The 19,693-nt window shown below is 35.9% G+C and overlaps 1 protein-coding gene across 1 annotated transcript in view; it reads right to left on the bottom strand.

Moving 5' to 3' along the window:
* Positions 1-19,693, bottom strand: part of LOC116783619 (usherin-like) — a 238,386-nt gene that overhangs the window by 125,928 nt on the left and 92,765 nt on the right. Inside the window, 1 exon segment of the mRNA XM_032681273.1 lies at positions 5,311-5,490. Within this exon segment, the coding sequence (XP_032537164.1) occupies positions 5,311-5,490 (180 nt within the window).

Here is a 19,693-nt window from a genome sequence, read left to right as displayed (position 1 = left end):
CTCTGTGCCTCCCATTGCTAGAGTCTGAAGACACAACTGTTCAGGAATGAGACTTACTTCTCTCATCTCTTGCCATCCAGAACACCCACCCAAAACCAAGAATAGACACAGTATGAACTCACTGAAAGATGTGCTGAACAGCCTGGGAGAGGGGAATAAAAGAAGAAAGTAGCACTAATGAAAATGACAATCAGTTCAATACTGCAGAGGTTAGAGAAGAAGTATTGTTTCATTAGAACAACTCCCAATTTTCCACACAAACACTTTTGCAATCCTACCCTTATATCCCCATGAAATCATCTTTCTGGGCAAAAGGAACTGGAATGGACAATACACAGCTTGCCACTGACACTATTTAATTAGCTAGGTCATCGATGAGAGATGTAGGAGAGCTCTTTCCTCCTCCCTGCTCTATCCTGCTCTCTCCTTAAACTGCCTCTAGAAAAGAAATGGCCACAACTTTTCATTTAAGAACTTTGTTTAAAACATTTCCTGCTCTTCATCAAAATCAGAGATTATATTATTCTGAAGTTGGATAGATATCATACAAATGTTTGAGAATTTGGAATATTTTAAATGTGATTTTTTTCACAATGAGCTTTTTTAAAAAACTACTTTTAATTTTTCTTTTCAAATTCACATGAAGTGATATAAGAGAATGTAAGAGAAGAAAAATGAAAAAGAAACAGAAGACATAGAACAAAAAGAATCCTGTTGGAAAAGAATCCTGGAGGAAAGAAGGAAAGGCAAAGAAGAGAAAAAGAAGAGAGAGAGAAGAGAGAGGAGAGAGACAGAGAGAGAGAAAGAAAAGAGAGAAAGAAGAGAGAGAAAAGAGAGAGAGAAAAAGAAGGAGAAGACAGAATAACAACTGATGTATCCAAAAGGCTGAAATTTGATTTAAAGGAAATTCTTTCAAAAAAAGTTTTATGATGTGACTCTCAATGTAATACTAAGCAAAATGGAAAAACAAATCTATCTCACAGGGAAAAATCTAGTATATTCAGGTTTGATCTTTTTTCCTAAGTAATTCTGACCTAACATCAGCTTGCTGTCTTTACTGAATTCCTCTAAGGAGGCCTGTTGGCTTTAGTGACCCACTTGCATGAACAAATTCTTTCAGGTGCAAATATAAGTTGTATGATGAGATTCCTACTCGTTTACATGATTAGATCAGGGATCCTATGATGACGTTCAACATCCAGTCTCAGAGGTGTTGATATCTAAATTAAGAGTGGCTGAAATTCCCTGGTTGCAGGACACCATCTCCTGTAGATATTGAATGAATATCAGCAACTACAGGTACATAGGCTCAATTTTGGCTGCTGAGAATAAGCCCAAGCTTATAGGAGAGGCACACTGTATTCCATACACAAATAAGTGGCCAGAAAAGGGCAGGTGCTTAAGAGTCCAAAGCAAAATCTAACATCTTTCACTGCTAAATATTCCTGTGTTGTGCAAATTACAAACAGAGTATATAAGAGTTTAAAGAAGTACTTCACTGCTTAGGCAATTTTTTTTCAGAGTATCTTCCCTTTTATGTTTTACATAGGAAATATAAACCAATTCTTTGAGGTTCTGCTCTGTAGATGAGTCAGCACCAAGTTAATGAGTCAGCACCAAGAACCCACATAGAGACAACTCTGCAATGCAATACAGAATTAGCATCCATGACAATCTTCATATCTCTTATTATGACTTGGGAATCCAGTCCTTTTCTGTTCTTTGTAGGTGATGATTGAACCTCACCTTCCTGCTTCCCATCTGAGCAGCAGCCAGTCTTTCTCTGCTATCTCTCTTCGCCCCTATTTCAACATAATCTTTCTCCTTTCTGCACAGAGGACCTCTCATTCCCCTCCATAATAGGGCTTTGATGGTCAGAGGAAGGGAACAAATGGATTTAACTGGAGTATTATCAGCAGTGATTGCAAATTTATTTTCTGCTAGTTTACCATCCCTTATTACAAAGCAATCCTAAAATAATGGGATCTTATATCTGCCACGTCATCAGAAATAGCACTCATTGAGAAGAAAAATGTAAAGCCAAGAATGCCATGCAGAAGATTTTCTCCCAGAATTTTGCAGTTTTATATCCTCTGCATCACTTCAATTCATTTACCTAATTAAATTAATTCTAAAGAAATTTGTTTTCCAGATTTTTTACTGCTTGGTATCTTCAAATTAATGTGAAGCACTGACTACTATACTATTTTTTTACAACTTCCACCAAAGCAGTTTAGGACAAGATAAATGGAGCAAATTTATTCCTTTTCAAAAAAACGTAAAACTCAAAAAAATTTACTTCTACCTCTGCGGTATGAAATTTGTCACTAATCATTTTAAACTATGCCCTTTTATGCTTCTTCCATCTCTTTTAGCTTTCCATGCAGTTCTTTGATGTAACAAAGACAGTTTCAGACAAGATTTCAGTTCATCTGGAAAAAAAAGCTTTAAGTCTTGAGGCAAAAAGCAGTGTATTTAAAATTTATATACTCCATAATGCCTTTGTTCTGAACTTGAACATCCTGAAAAACTTCTCTGCTTTCTTTTGCCTTCCGACTCTGAAGATCATTTGTTCTCATGGTTTCAGCTTCTTATTATGCAACAGTGACTTTAACTGGTAGTTCCAGCATTTAAGTACATGCACAGTCATGGCTGACCCTTTCTGATCAATTGCCAATCCATACAGGTTTGACTGATAAAAGAGCCAATTAGATTTAAGCAAATTAAGGGACATCACCAATGTCAACCACTTATTAAACTGAATGCTGAATTCCATGCATACCAAACACTAATGCACCAAGTCCCATTAAGAGTTGAAATCCTAACCCCATTAGTAACTCCAGACCACTACAGGGTAAGGGTCAAAAGAAAGTTTCATATTTATGGATTAACATTTGGATTCAGTTTTTATTTTTTTAGTCTTTCCAAGAACTCTTGAACCTGCATTGCAATTTTAGTCAAGAGCTTAGATAAAATAAATTCCCTATTTCTAATAGGTTTTTTCAAGTATTGACTTAAAGCATGGCAAATAAGATTGATAAGAAATTAAGATACATTCAGTCAGGTAACACTAAGGATTTGGCGTGCTTTACATTAAGACATATATGCAATATGTCTTAAATTTAAAAAAAAAAAAGAAAAAAGAAATGCATGTTGGAAAAAAAAAATTATATCACAATTGTAAAACAGTGATCAGCAGTAACTTCAAAATGGAATAATCCTTTGTCATCTATCACTCTTTTTTTTATACAATCTTCCATCAAGCTCCATGAAGTACACCCCACAACGCAAATTTCTGAAACAGCATTTTTTTTCTTATCCTTGAAAAGAGAATGCTGCATGTTCACACTCATTAAAAGGTTATGATTTTGTACCTAAGGAGACCTCTCTTACTCTTTGATAAAACAAAATTTCTAAGTGAAATCTTGGCCACTGAAGTAAAAAATAAAATTTCTTCTTATTTTAGTGGCACCTAGATTTTATTTAATAATTTACAAACTGCGAAGGCAGTGAATACAGTCCACTGTAAAATTACCGTTATACTCATAATTTACCATACAATGGAATTGTATAGCATTGAAAAAGTCATTGTAATAAATATCATAGCAAAGCAAACATACCTTGTCCTAGATATACACATGCGTGTCTGTATGTGTGTGCACATATAGCAAGAATACAGTGTGTGTGAGAGAGTACTTCTCGCATATGCCCTGCTTCATTTATTATTCATTTCACTACAGATCACAGTCCACTGGACAATAGTATGGAAGATTTCTTTAATAACTCTCACTGCTAATTTAATTCTACTTAAACACACATATCCTAGTGAATGCCACATGCTTTTCAGCATGATTTTATGTGTAAATCAGGATAATATGTTTTCAGATCATTAACTAAAAGGAAGCATGAACTAAAACCTATTTAACCAATGAGGTATTGCTTTTAAACTACCACAAGGTCATAAAAAAGATAATTTCAAAGCTATAAGTTTTCTAATTGTAATCAACAACAATCTAATGATGAAAGAAAGTCTATCTTAATGGCTGTCATAAACCTGTGCACATCCTTGCTTATCTTTAAAGATCCTTTACTTTGTCATTTGGTAAAATTTTCACTACCAGATTTTGCTATGCAAAATTAAAATGTGGCACCGGAACTAGAAATAACATTGTCTTACTGCTCAGTCTTAAATGAGCAGTGAAACTCAGATGCAGTTTTATTATTATATAACAAAGAATGTTTGTTAATATTAGGTGCAACTTGACAATAAAATTGGAAAAGTATAAAATGCTCTGAAAATTGACCTTTTCCTTATTTCTCAGTAATCTGTCATACAAACTCTGTATTGTATTTACTCACTTTCCTGAAGTCTTTCTGCTGGTTTGGACCCAAACCTAATTCATCTGCTTGCAAGCAAACCGTTTCAAGTTTAACTGTACTTTTGAGCTGTAAGGTTTATGGCATTTCTCTTTTCTTTGTTTTTGTTTTTCTTTTACTTTAAAATGGTGTATATGTCACTTTACACTATTCTTACTCAACAGCAACACCTATACATGTCTCAAGATCAAGATTGTTTGGGCTCTCCCATTAGAATTCAAAACTGTCTTAAATTAATTGTTTCCATTGGCATTTATTCAACAAAAGCTAATTCTTGAGGATGGCCATGAAAAGGGAATGCAAAAGGGACACACCTACACCAGCTATAAAGGTAAGCTTTCTTGACAAAAAAAAAAACCAACCAACATATTTGCTCAATTCTCTTATTTCAAATTGTTATGGAGATAATATCCAGAGTGGTTTAGAGCCTCATTCACTGTAAATCAGCACATTGTAATTTACTTTCTCACAACTAAATTACTTTGTGGATTTGGGTTCAATATATTGCCAATGGTTTATATTACTATTATTAAACAAATTCTCTAAGTCTATCCAGTAAGTGCTCCTTGTCAGCACTTTCAACTTCTATTCTAAAACAGGTTACAAAATGCAGGTGAGTCTCTCTATATTCTTGGACTAGATTAGCTGTCCATGATAGAATACACCACCATTCACAGAAAAAAAATGAAGTACATAACACACCTCTCACCTTCATAATATGTTAACTATACAACTGTTTTCATTCTCTAGTTCTTAAAGTGAACAGTGTGACAAATTAGAAGCTGAAAAGAACAATTTTGTTAGTAAGAACTCCTAATGCAAACATATTCTTCTGAAATTCCAGTCCTCAGTTGAGATAATAAATAACGTTTTGTTCAACAGAGTGTTTGTGTAATTGTTACATGCACAGAAAAAGCACTTTTTCATACTTACCTCCTGGAGGCATGACAATTGTTATAGCATCACTTATCAAGCTGCCCTGGCTGTTGGATGCATTCACTTGTACTGTGTAGTTAGAAAATGGAATCAGGCCTTTAATGGGTACCCATACGTTGAATTTCTTGCTGCTGCAGAACATCCGAGTATCATTTACCATAGAATAATTAGCATTATCTGTTATGAAAAAAACAAGAAGGGGGGGGAAGAACAAATGTTAGCCCTTGCATCTGCTACAATTCACTGTCTTTATGAACTAAGTCTTATTTCTACTCAAAAGAAGAGTTGCTATTTATACCAATAACACACACACACACACACACACGCACACACACACACACCCCCTCATTTTGGCTATTAGGGAGAAAAAATATTATTCATTATTTCTCCTGCTTTTGGCAACAGTTCATGGTACTTGTAAATCTTGGAAAATAAACAAACCAATACATGAAGCGACCATGCAGCTGCAACATACTGCAACATGACTGCTACATACTGCAAACAGAAGCCAGCTCTCAGAAACTACTTATGTTCTAGAAGAGTTGGATGATAACTGCAAATCCCAAATGTTAGTGTTAATTCTTATGCCTATGATACACCGGTAAAAATTTTTGAATTCACTAGAAAAATGCTTACCTTAGGAGTTTGTAAGCTAACTCCATTACATACATAAGAAATAGTCATCGGCAGTAACACATGCTTTCCAGCATGGCCCGCAGCTCGTTCAAAGATAAAGGATTTGAAGTATTCAGTTTATCAGTTGAAATCATCAGAGGACACCACAGTAACCCACATGTCCTTTGCAAACCTTTTAAGATCTCAAACTTAAGATAAGACAATATTCTGCCCTACAAAAATAAAGAAACCCTTTCCAAAATACCGAGTAAGACTATAAAATAAAAAAAAAAATTTATATAAAGTAACAATTTTTTCAAACCAATGAAGAGTTCACTCACATGTCTGAGAGCAAAGCTGAGCTCATTTAAAGATTATCCTGTATTTCGAACATACAAAGTGCTATATAAATGATTAATATTATTACTACTATTCATCATTCCATGGAGAGCTCTCACAGCGAAGTCAATTGAAATTCTCTATTACAAACAACAGCAGAATCACACAAGTCTAAGATCACAGGTATGAGAATGAGATTAAACAGTATATAACTGTTAAAAATATTTTAAGTTAAGTAAGGCATTGTCACAGGTAGCAGATTGAATATTCACATCTTAGTCCTCTATGAAACTTAGATAAGATGGAATTACAAAACCCCTGGAAAATCAATATTTTAATTAATTTTTTAAGGGAAACTCTTTGGATTTACACATTTTTATTCAACTTTTAAATGAACAGTTAAAACTGAAACGTTATTAAATCTGAAACCGGTTTTCAAATATCCCATATTTCTATGATGTGCTCTAACACGTGTGTATGCAGTACATTTCAGTCACGTTCACATGGCATTTTACCACGGATGAGTGATCTGGATTTTCCTCTAATTTTGGATTCCTATAAACAATCTCTGATTCACTTATGGTACAAGTCTAAGCAATTCCATTATTTTGGTGTTCATAGAGTGGCACAAAGGGTGTTTTCAGGTATTCTGCTGGTAACATATGATAAACTTATTTTCTGAGGTTTTGGGGGGGGGGGGGGCAGTTTTGTAAAACTCTTTATAACCCTGCCCTGTAGCCTAGTTCCTTATTGCTCAAATTCCACGTGGATTACACCATGCCATAGCACCAGACCGCGTGGACAGACTACAGTAGTGTGAAGGTAGAATGGTTTCATGAAGCCTGATGGATTTATTTTGGATTTCACTGAAGTTTACATAAGCCCAAGACCCCGTTTTATATAGAGCAATGAAGGCAAAACTTCTTATCATGCAAGAAGAACCATGTTTTACACATTCTACATACAGAATCCTGCAGAAGCAAAGTTATTTTGTCTGACATTACTCTTATGTACCAGGCTACTCAACCAGTAACAGAAAAATGCATCCACATTACTTGAATTCAGCTCTTAAATTGTATATCAAACCCTCCTTCTACACCTTTGTGAAACTGTCCCTGTGTGTGATTTGGGAGCAGATACAATCCAACAAGCACATTTCTCCTATCATCTATTACAGTTTTTCCAGTATCTGCAATTGATTATTTGTGACAATCACACAACAACATGTGACTGTCATATGTACCTATTATTTTATTAACAATAAAGTCATTAGAAATGGCCAACTGTATATATGACATACACATTCTTAAGGTTCTAGTGACACAAAGCACTTAAGGACTCAGTTGGCTGCGGAAAAAAAATGCATTTTCTAAACGTTTCACCTCCAATGTGTAGGAGTTTAAAAATTAGTGTTGACAGACTGGCACATAGGATAGATTCGAACTTTAAGCATAAAAGTGGGTTGCCTAGTAGCAATTTTTATGCCAAATCCATGAGAAAATTAAACTTTTTCTATCTACAGTACAGTTCTAACATGCTAATATTTTTATTTTCATCCACCTAAACCTGGAAGGAAAACATGTGTTTCCTCTGCTGATATCTTTATTCCATTATTAATCTTTCTTCCAATGGCTAACTATACTATATTTTAAAAATACAGTTTTGAGTAACAGAATATGAATTAAAAGGATAACACTCTATTCCAAGTTGCCTGGATAACAACATTAATATACAGTAATTATACAATTAGTTGTAACATTAAATTCTAGTTATAGCAGAGTGATTACTCGGCAATTATAAGAAGTATATAATTACTCAATAATTAGGAGAAGTATGTAATTACATAACCATTTTATTCAGCTCAAAAATGAACTTGCAAATTTACAATGAGACAGACAACACAGCAGCTCGAAATTTTTCATCACTTCTAATAAAAAGCCAAGGAGTACTTGCAAGTTTCCTAATCCAAATTTTACACAGACAAAAGGTGTTTTTATCCCTCTTCCCAGCCAACCAACTTACTGCTGCTGGCAAGTAAAATGTTAGAAGAACATTTTTAAAATGCAGGTCTTGCTGGGGCTGACTTGCAATATGCAGCTTTCCACTTCTCACTGCTTAAACTTAGCTTTCAGTGGGCTGGAAAATGCAGACACATAGGTTCAGCCTGACAGAAAGTGATACAGTGATAACCCTGTCATATCATTCCATGCCATTCCTGCCCGGCCTGCCTCAGTGTGGACCCAATTTGTGAGTATAAGTGGATGAGGCCTCTCTTTTTCCATTTTTCATGTGTGTTTTTCTCTCCATCCTGCTCACAGGTCCTACTGTAACCTACCAGCAAGTCTGCAGCAGATCTAAACAGCAGGTGCCTCAGATACCAGTAAATCGTAAAGACACTGTTTTACTTCAGACAAGTGGTTTCTAACAGAATACCTACTTGTTCCTGCACTCTGCCTTGTAATTCCTGCCATGAACATACACCAGCACTCCAACAAGCAAGGTCTCTTCACAACACATGAACAAACTAAAGAGGCAGAAAACAACTCCTAGATCTGGTTCACCATGTCCTTCAACACTTAAGACATTGCAAACAACTGTACCAAAAGCTGAATTTGAATGGGAGGAGGCTCAGAGCCACCATCTCCTAAAAAGCTACTAAAAACGACTAAACCCTTTGCAGACGTGAAGGGTTTCCCCAAGCTCCTCAATCTTTCTATATTTTTGCATAGTAAAGGTTCAGTTCTTTTCCTACCCTTCCTGCTCAGCTCTCCATATCTCTCCCAAAGTATCTGAGGGCCTTCTTTCCCTAAGCCTGCTATTTGAGAAAAACCTCAGAAAAACTGTTCCCAGTTTATTCGTAGCTTATACCAGATTAGGTACTCAGTTTTTCAGGAAGAGATCCAAATGAAGAAATTAGGGCTAAAGAATATCCACATACACACTTAAAAATTATGTATACTCAAAACAAAGTCAAGAAATAAAATACGCTTATATTAAAAAGACACATAAATACATATTCCATTCAAAATCACTGTTTAAAAGTCCTAAGCTTCAAACAGCATTCTAGCTGGTGGGTAGCTGTGTTTGAAGGTTCACTATGTTTTTGGGTGGACACTTTGCAGGGGGCTCCCAAGCAGATGTGCATTACTGTTACTAAGCTCCCCTGTAAATAGGTGAATTAAGCTCCTGTGGGTCAGTGGTGCGTAAATTACTGCTGTCCTGGGTCTGTCATCCTATGGGGTTCACTAGATTGAAATAACATAAATGGGTATCCTTTTCCATTCTTGTTATAATCATTGTCACAAGAATTTTAATGCCTCATATATTCCATAATTTTTTTCTGTGTGCTGTACTGCTCTGACCTTTTCAATATTCTGTAATTTGACTGGCTGGCGATTTCAAGTTCTCTCCTTTTTACAGCCTTATTAACTTGTGAGGAAGAGGTGAAATGGACAGCCAATCAGAATACATAATATTAAAAAGGTCACAGTAGTACAGTATAGTATCAGCAGACACAGAATACTGTATATTAGTCATTAGTATTCTGATATCTTATTCATGTGACAAAGGTTGTAAGGAATGCAGGAAATGATACAACATGAAACAATTCTCATGACAATGGAAATAAAAGAAATAATACAAACTCAATCCATTCATCTAACATGCCCATCACTACACAGAAGATATTGCTCAAAAAACAGCTTCCTTCTATTTTTCTGTTTGATTCTTATGGGACTTTAAGAACCAAGACACCTTTATAAAAGAGATTTCTATCCTATTTGCAGCGTCCTAGAAATTGGCCATCTTATCCCCACATTTGTCTGAACTTAAGTGGTATCACAGGACCACAGCCTGTGAAGTACAAAGATATTTCCACCTAAAAGGTACTTAAGCCTTTAACACTTCAATGTTATTATCAAAAATGTTTAATGAGCTATTATTTTCTTCCAATATCATTATTTCAAGACAACACGAAAATTCAACCACAAAAATACACTACATATTGTGTAATACTACATGATGAAAAGTAATTTTCGAGTGACTAGGGCTTTATGTCATGTGCTGAAATATTATTACCAATCCATACTGTTCCCATCTTAGACCACAGAAAAAGTTCATGTCAGAATAGCAGAATAAAAATGAAACAAGAACTCACTTTTTCATCCCTTTTCCCCATATCTTACCCTCATTGTGCAGCAGTTTCTGACCCTGTGGTATTTACTGTCTCTTTGGTACTACATCTTTTGGAAGTAAGTTCTATGAATATGCACACTTCCTGGTCTCTAAGCTCATTCTTTTGTCCATTAATTTTGCCTATTCTTCAGCCTCATTTACTTCCACACAAGCTACACCTTTCCTCCCAGCTAAGATTTTTCTTCTCCCTCTTTCCTTTTCCACAGTTTCTAGTGCAGTATTCAGAATCACTTCACATTAGTTTGATTATCCCAACAGAAAACCACCTAAAAATATTTCCTTGACATTATTGGTGATTCTCTTTTCCAAAGGACTGTCATAATGAACTGTTCTCAAATTTTAATCTCAATTGTTATTGAGATAAAGTACTTTCTGTGCTTCGATGTCAGATGTCATACCCCTCTTTTCAGCAAACTCTTGGTGGTTTTTTTGTGATTTGCGATGAGGAGTTTTTTTAATGTTTTGGGGTTTTGTTTTGGAGGGTTTTTTGGTGGGGATTTTTTTTTTTTGGTTGGCTGGTTTTGTTTTTTCCTTCTTTTTTCAGATGGGTACACTCCTGATTTTGTGTCTCAATCTCTTGAAGCCCCATTTGTTCCTCTGCTCTTGAGCTGACAGACGTATTGTTCCTATGGACATATTATGGTCACAGTCCATCAAACTGAGTCCAAAACTTAAAGACTCTCTTAACACATGAAATCTTAATTCTCATGGGTTAGGAGGAGTTGCTGGATGAGGCAAAATGGGTAATTTAAAAGCACTGAGATAAACTGGAAAAAAACTACTAATCCAATTTTCCTGTAAATAACAAAGAATTGACATTATCTGCATTGAAAAAAACTTATCTTTTTCCTTTCTCACCGGCAATTAAAGAAGCCTATAGTTTTAAAACTGCAAAATAGAAATTACGTAAAGAACAGGACGAAAGTCCCTGTTGACACATACAGAAGAAATCTGAAAACTCAATGACTCAGATGTAGTTTCTGACTGTAGTACTCAAGTCATTGCTTTGACAGCTCGGTTTCCCTCAAACAGGCAAAAGCACCTTCTGTGACTTCTCAAAGGCTGAAATTTGGTACAGCTACCTTAGACTGTCTTAAGCTGTACAGAATGTGTATGCTGTCTGTCACTCTGACACTGGAAAGCTGCTTTTCTGCCTTACAAAAGACAAGAAGGTCCTGGTGGACAAGTTGAACATGAGCCAGCAATGAGTCCTTGCGACAAAGGAGGCCAACAGCCTTGTGGGCTTTATTAGAAGCACTGGCAGCAGGTCAAATAATGGGATCCCTCCTCTCTATTCATCCTGGTGAGAGACATCTGGAGTGCTCATCCTGTTCTGGGATCCCCATTACAAGACAGATATGGACTTACTGGAGTAGAGTTCATAAAAAGATGATTAAGGGCTTAAAGCATCTGCCACATAAAGAAAGTTTAAGGGAACTGAGATGGTTTAGCCTCAAGAAGAGATGGCCTGGAGGGTAGAATATCTTATCAATGTGTATAAATATCTGCTGTGAGGGCATAAAGAAGCCAAATAATTCTCAGCAGTATATAGCAGCAGAGCAAAAGACAATGGATACATACAGAAAATACAAGAAATTCTGTTTAACCCTAAGAAAAAGACTTTACTTTGAGGTTGGTCAAACACTGGAACAAGGTGCCCAGAGAGGTTGTGGAGTCTCCATCCTTGGTGATACTCAAAGCACAGCTGGACACTGTCCTGGGCAATGTGCTCCAACTAACCCTGCTTGGAGAAGAGAGGCTGAACTAGAGGTGCTTTCTGATCTCAGCTGTTCCATGACTCTATGAAAATTTGCCGAACACTTCAAGAACCCTAAGGCAAAGCAGGAGTAATCATTATGATGAAAGCATGTTCCTGTCAGTAGAAATAAGTGATTATTAGTGTTACAAACACTAAGTAATGTGCACTTATATGCTCATTAATTCTATGGACTGAAATATGAATAAAGCCCACAGCTTGATGTGAAAGCTCATACAAGAAAGTTAGCACAGCCCCCAAGGATGGTTAATGACTGCATCTGAGATTAGGCTTTGTCATGACGGCAGGCAGAGAAGAATGTTTGGTGTGTGGTCTCATCCACCCTTTGGAACTTTCAGTTCAGTGTCATGAGGCTTTTAACTAAAAAAACTCTGTAATTGTTGATGAAAATGCCAAGAAGAAACCTGTTTTATTTGAATTACTGTTTTAGGTTTTCTCATTACTTTTTCATAAACATGGAAACATCTAATGAGTCTTGCAGTTGAGTACAGATTTTGAGTTCCAGTTAAAACAGTATATTCAGTATAGTGTTAAATCTCTGCTGTAAAAATAGTCATCTCTATTGTAACTCAATTTTTCTGCAACGGCACCAAGGGGCATCAATCCTGGACCCCCCACACCACACACTGTATCAAGTGTCTTAGGGACACATGGTAAGAACTTAGTCCATGATCTAAATCCAACTCTGGAAAGCATTCTCTGAGTAGAACCAATTTATCTGGATTTCACAAAAGCTTCCAGTGTCTTATTCCAATATTAACAGGAGAAGGTGTCCCAGCACAATTTAGTACCCCAAGTGACAAAACTTTACATTGTCTATAACTGACCAGAAGGCATAAAATGGCAAAAGATTTTGCTACACTTGCAATGTTAAGCTGATAATAGAGCATAGAGCTACTGATTTCATCCATTTGTTTGAGGGGTTTTATAGATAAGTGATGAGACTTTATAAAGTATATTTAATGAGGGATTTTATATACCAAAAAAAAAATTGAGAAACAGTTAACTTTAAAATCTTTAAGCTTGTTTCTCCGTGGATAGAACATTCTTTCTCTAACTGCAGCAGTACATAAATGGAGATTATCACAGTATCTGGTTTCTGAATCTATGCCCATAATTCATGGATGCCAATAGGAATTTTCCATTCTCCAGGGACACTATCAGAAGGAGACTAGCTAAACACACCGAGCAGAACTTGGAGTCTCAAATCCATAATCAAATATCTAGATTGATTGTGTCACTTGCACTTGTATTGATTTCAATTGGAGCAGCTGACCCAAGGGAATAATAAAATGTGGAATAAAACTGATTTATGAGAACAAAATAAATCCTTTTGTGAGTGGTAATGAATTGGTACTATTTAACCCTTTCAATCACAAAAGGAGAACACTATTTATTTTTTCAGAATGCTGAGTTAGCCAAAAGAAGTCATATAAAAAAAGTCAATACTGTCAAATGCCATTACACTTACTTGTAATACTTTGGAAGGAATGAAGCTCTAAACTTGATCTAGGATTTTCATTTGACATAAGACATTCTTTTGGTTTTTACAGTCAGTTTTCACGGGGTATCATAAATGCTGCACTTGCAGATTGAAAGAACCACAGAATCACTCAGGCGAGTGTTTGTCGTGCTCACTTATAAAGCACCTCCCTCTAGACCATTCAGGGTAAAACCTTGTAGATTAACATAAACAGCCACATCAACTGCACACAATCATCCCTACAAAAGGATGGCCTATCACAGTATCTTGATCTCTCTGGTACATTACACAGTCCCCTTTATAAAGTGCAAAGAAAAACTACATCAAAAGCTTGTCCAATCCCAGTTTTCATCATGTTTTCCCTACCTGAGAAACCAGACGAGTTTTACATTAGTCTCTAAAACAAAGTGTATTTGTTTCAAACCAACACATACAAGTATTCAAACACAACTTCTTTACCTGTGGAAGCTCTAGTCAGATTATACACATATCTTGTTTCGGCCATGTCATTGACACCAGTCATTTTGCATCTAATGCCATAAATTGTTGGGTTTGCATTTAGCACTTACCATAAATGGTAAGTACTAGCCTTAGTGTAGCCTCAGTGTAGCCTCCTTAGCCTTCATGTGGATTAAAAACTCTGGAAGACATTCATTAACTAAAAGACTGTCTTCATAGGAGAACTGATTGGCAAATTTCCTTTTACTCAATATTGTTTACCAGACCCATCTCCAGAAGGTTGCTATTATTCCCTAGACTATTACAAGGGAGTAGGGACAGTCTCGGAGACTATACTGCTATTGGCAGTCAGTAGGAATTTCAATCCTTTAAGAACTGATGATACCTTTCTCACAGAAATGGGATTCGGCCCTATGTGTCTGCTTTATCATACAAAACCAAATAAATTATACAGTACAAGACAGAAACAAACCAGTGTACACATGACAAAAATAAAACTATATGAATAGAATTATGTAGAAGATCAATTAAAACACCATCTGTTGTTTGATGCTTGAGCCTTCACCAAAGAAATGGTCAGACGTAGAAATTAGAGAGTGACTGCTTTCACTTTGCTTTCCCCTGAGACACCTGTACCAAGGCAAAGAAAAACAAAGTGTATCTGGTGCTGAAGGGAATTATACTAGAACATGGTGTATTGTGAGGCTATTCAAAATCTAATGAAGCATGACTAACGTTTACCCAATAATCAACCTAAAGTGCAAGTGAGGCTATGAGTTTTCTAGCCACACAAATCAAAATTGAAATACACTACTCAGTGGCAAAATATCACCAAGTCCTACTCTGTTTTTATTAAACATGGCTATTTGAAAGTGGATCGTGCATCCCCTTTTCTTTCTCCTCTCAATTATCTTCAGGACTAGCGAGTTTTATTACTGAGGCCTGTAGCTAAAACTGAGATAGCCAACATGAGGAGGAGTGGATGAAATACAGAACATCTCCCTAACGGCTGGCTTGAAAAAGCAGCTAAGGGCTCCCACAAAAGCATCCCACGTTCAGAGTGGGGAGGTTATTTCTCTGGTGTAGCAGGTGGCGATGATGAATATGCCAATGCTGCTGCTCACGGTGGGGATGACTTTTGCTATGCTGTCCCTCTGCCACTGTATGCTTTCCACCGGGAACTGCTTGAACTCACTGTTGGTTGTTCCCATTTATGATAATATTTGGGCTACACGGAGTATGTTAACATGGTGTAAATGTTTTACACTGGTTGGTCACTAAACATCTGTGTACATATATTAATGGATAACACTTATCAAGCATTTAAATTATTATTCTAGACTTTGTTGTCCACTAGGTTTTGGGAAGTAAAGATCGGCTAGGGAAAGGCAATTCTCACAGTATCATAGCTGTTCCCATGAAGTTCTTCTGCAATCACACTACTGCGTTTGCAGGTGCAAGGCCATGAGGAAAATTATCCAAGAATAAGAGCATGAGACCTATAACAGAAAATACTTCCTGTGAGGTTCTGGAAAACAATGCCTCAGCAGATTCAGGGTCCTTAGTACTAGTCACATTAAGGCACTAAGGTGCCTTAGACACCATGTAACATCACAGCAGTACAAATGTAATGGATTAAATATTTCTTTATATATTAAAATTTAATTGGTAAGTTACCAATATCATTAATATTGCCACAATTTCTGAGATTCAAATTTCTTTGAAAATTTTACCCTTCTTTTAAGTCAGTATCTCTACACTCCTCAGGCCAGCTTCTTGAAGAAGGATGATTTTTCTTAATAGTAATGCCAAATTAGTGTGCCATCATATTAAAAAAAATAATCAAGGATTACTACTAGGGAATTCACGTTGCAGAATGTATAGGGTAACTGCACAATCCTAAATTACTGGAGTAAGGCTGCAATTACTTTTCCTGCTTTTATTAAATAATGATCTGTCCCTGGCTCAGGAACACATGATATTATAAATATCTTTTGTAAGTGATTAAATGCAGAAAGCATGCAGACCTGATACCTACCTACTATGGAAAAAAATTTCAGATTTCTTGAGTAACAGCTTCTTGAATATTCAGCTACATGGGAGAAAAGACTTAATAACTAGCCAATAAAAAAAATCAAGTTTTTTAAGAAATAGCTTGTCTTGAAAACGTCATATACTTTGATTATATATATGGGATTACTATACTGCCATCTTTGTAAAATAATTTTTCTTATAAATATTAAGGTGCATCGAACTTGTCTCTTTCGTCAGTAATTGCAAAGTCATTTGCAGCAACTGCAAATGCAAATCTTTACTATTTTATATTGTGAGGTAATTATGCCAAAAATGTCTAAAAGAAATTCAGTATGAAAATTGTCCTAACAAGTCTCTCAGAAATGTTTTAGTCATTTCTGAAATCATGTTTAATTCTCAGAAATTTTTGTGGTTTTATTAAATTTTCAGATCTAAATGCAAAGTGCTTACCACCTCCTCCATCTTTGAAATAACATCCCACAGAATTTTCATTCCCCACTCTCAAGCCTTCAACACAAGGCAGGCTAGGAACTTTAAGGGGCTTCAGCATTCCTCTCCCCACTTCTGGCATCTGCAGGTGGTGTGTCTTCCTACAGCAGCCATTGCTTTTATACAGTAGGTTGATTCTTAACACTCCCTTTCTGAATTCTGATTGGAAAGAGTACTGGAAAGCACTGGCCCAATTAAGATTATAAGAAGAACCTTCTAGTATAGCCAAATGAATATATGGTGTAAGTTTTCTTCTATTGATTCATACAGAGTATATTTTAAATTAAAAAGATTAAATGAACAACGTTCTAATGTACATATGCAAAAGTCAACTATTTTATGCTATATTCAGCTGTTAGAATTCTCCACTTTGTCAAGAGAATGAGGACGCTGCAAGGAAGCTTTCTGGTACAGTATCTTCGAATATGCAGAGTAACCAGATTATTCACTTTCTCTTTACAAAAATACCAGATGAACTACATTGCTGAAAAGTAAGAACCTTGGATGATATGTCAACAACAAAAGTTTAAAAAAGTATTAAAAAAACCTGCAAGAAATGAAAAATAAAAACCCAAACTGAAAATACCACACATTGATTTCTACATTCATGAGCAACAAAGAGTTCCAAGTATAAACCTGCAACTTTGTGTTGTGAAACTCACTAAGGACACATAGCTAATTAAGGATTCTCTTTATGTCAAACTTGCATTCAAATGCATCACAACATCTCGGAGACTACAGGTTTGGATTAATTTTGTGCTAATGCAGTCATCTGACAGAGGTAGGAAGATAAGAATTTCCTCCAACTCTCTCCTCTGGAAAAGAGTTAATACCTGATCCTTCCTGTTCTAGAACCTAATTTCAGACACCCAGATGCAATTAAAATGACCCCTGTTACTTAATCCAAACCACCTGAGGATAAATAGGGCTGAATGAGGACACTACTTGAGGAAAATAAGCCTGACTCTGTCACCTTTCTTTCCCCCTCAAACTCCTCCGAGAACTGGGGAGAGTGTCAGATAATAGCAAGAACTTTAATTCCTCTTAAAGAGGGAAAAGCTGTTGGTGATCTTGTAATATTAGTATTTCATGCCTTGGACTAACCAATTGCAAACAAATTCCTCTTTAAGGCTCCTCTCAAGGGGACACTGGGACTCCATGGCTTGAAGCAAAGCAACTTGTCGTTGCATTGCATAAGCCCAAGCAATGATGCCTGAGCATTGAAGAATTGGGACAGAGCCCTAAGTTACTAAAATCATATTTTGATCCCCATATGCAGTTTGCTAGCAAAAAAATACTTCTCTGGAAAACTAAAACATACCTGTACAGATCAGAATGGTGAAACAGTCTCAACAAAGCTCCTTCTTATATTTTAACAAGTACTTTCAAAGAGAAAGATTTTCAGAATAACACAGAGATGAATTAGAAAATGAGGGCTAATTGATACAGATATTTCTCTTGCATACATTGCTAAATCATGGCCAAACGATAGGAAAAAATCCATTATCAGTATCCTCCTCTATTGGTAGAAAATCTAGACTGTCTCCTACTGATCTACATTTCACACTTGCAGTTGCACAGTGACCTTTTTAATCAGTTTATGATAGCATTTGCTTCTCTTTCAACTCAGTTATTGATAAATGTTGACCAGGTGTACACTATTTACCACCACCTTGCCATGCTAGTGTCTAAAATCAAAAAATAAGTATCAGCAGTAAAAGAACTAAACAGCAACAAAAACCTGGGATATGCATTACAGAACATTTATACTTGATTCAAAAGTCAGGAATTTAAAGACAGTGGGACTAGAATATTCTCTCTTGCTTTTATGCATTACAATGTAGTCTTTACTGAAGTATTGTTGCTTTTGCTATAAGAGGACAAACATTCTCCATCCCCAAAAAAATCCCCACAGCAACTTTAAATCTTTTGCAAATTATTTAACATGATCTGTCCCCATTAGAAAAAAAAAGTCCAGAATTAAATTCAACTTATTATAACAAGGAAATAACTTATTATAACAAGGCAAGCTCCCAGGCTGTTCACTTCAATTCCTGCAAGGGATGCATATTTGTAAAAGCAGATGGATGTAATGCTATACAGTACCTTAAACAAACACGATGAACGGCAGACTCATTTGGTAGAAAAACAGTGTACATAAAATATTAAGACAGAGACATACGTATGTGAAATTTGAAAGATTTGGAACAGAAACAAGAAAAGGAGCTAAGCCTGGGATATCCATAGAATGATTCAGCATGAGATCAGCGGAAAGTGTTGGAATAACAGGTTCATGACAGAGAAGTGTTAAGTTACACATTATTTAAACACTTTCCATGTCATTGACCTCTATCATCAACATACCATATGCTATAGTAGGGCACTGATAATATAACAACACATCAAGCAGAGGTCACATAACATTAGGGATGGCACTGTAAAATGTAGAAATACACATGAATAGAAAAAAAAATCACTCTCATCATAGAGGTATCCTTTGCCCTGTCCAGGGCTATACTTATGCAGAAGGGATTTCCACTCTTCAAAAAGTGTATATCTCATAAGTCCATCTCTCAAGGTGTCATATTTCTTACTTAAAAAAAAAAAAAAAGAGAAAAGAAAAGAGGGCCAGGGAGATATGTTAGATTCAAATGTAGACCTTCCAGGTCCCAGATAGTTAAGTTACAGTTGAAAAAGGTACTGATATAATGAATCCAATTCTTTGATCAAACACAACCCCCCATATTCAAATCACAGATACCTCTGCAATATGCCCTGATATGCTTAAATATTTATTCAGGTTTCTTTAGCTTCAATCCTTTCTAATTCTACTTCACTTAGAAATAGATATCTAACTAAGCAAAGAAAATAAACACGAAATTTCTATAAAAGCATTGTCAAAATCTCTGATTTTTTTCTGTATCTGATGGGCTTTTTTTATGCAGTTCTTGGCACTATAGAATTGAATATCTCCACTTTCAAATGAAAAC

This window comes from Chiroxiphia lanceolata, chromosome 3 (genome assembly GCF_009829145.1).
Source record: "Chiroxiphia lanceolata isolate bChiLan1 chromosome 3, bChiLan1.pri, whole genome shotgun sequence".
Classification (NCBI taxonomy): Eukaryota; Metazoa; Chordata; class Aves; order Passeriformes; family Pipridae; genus Chiroxiphia; species Chiroxiphia lanceolata.
This window is presented reverse-complemented; position numbering and strand designations above follow the sequence as displayed.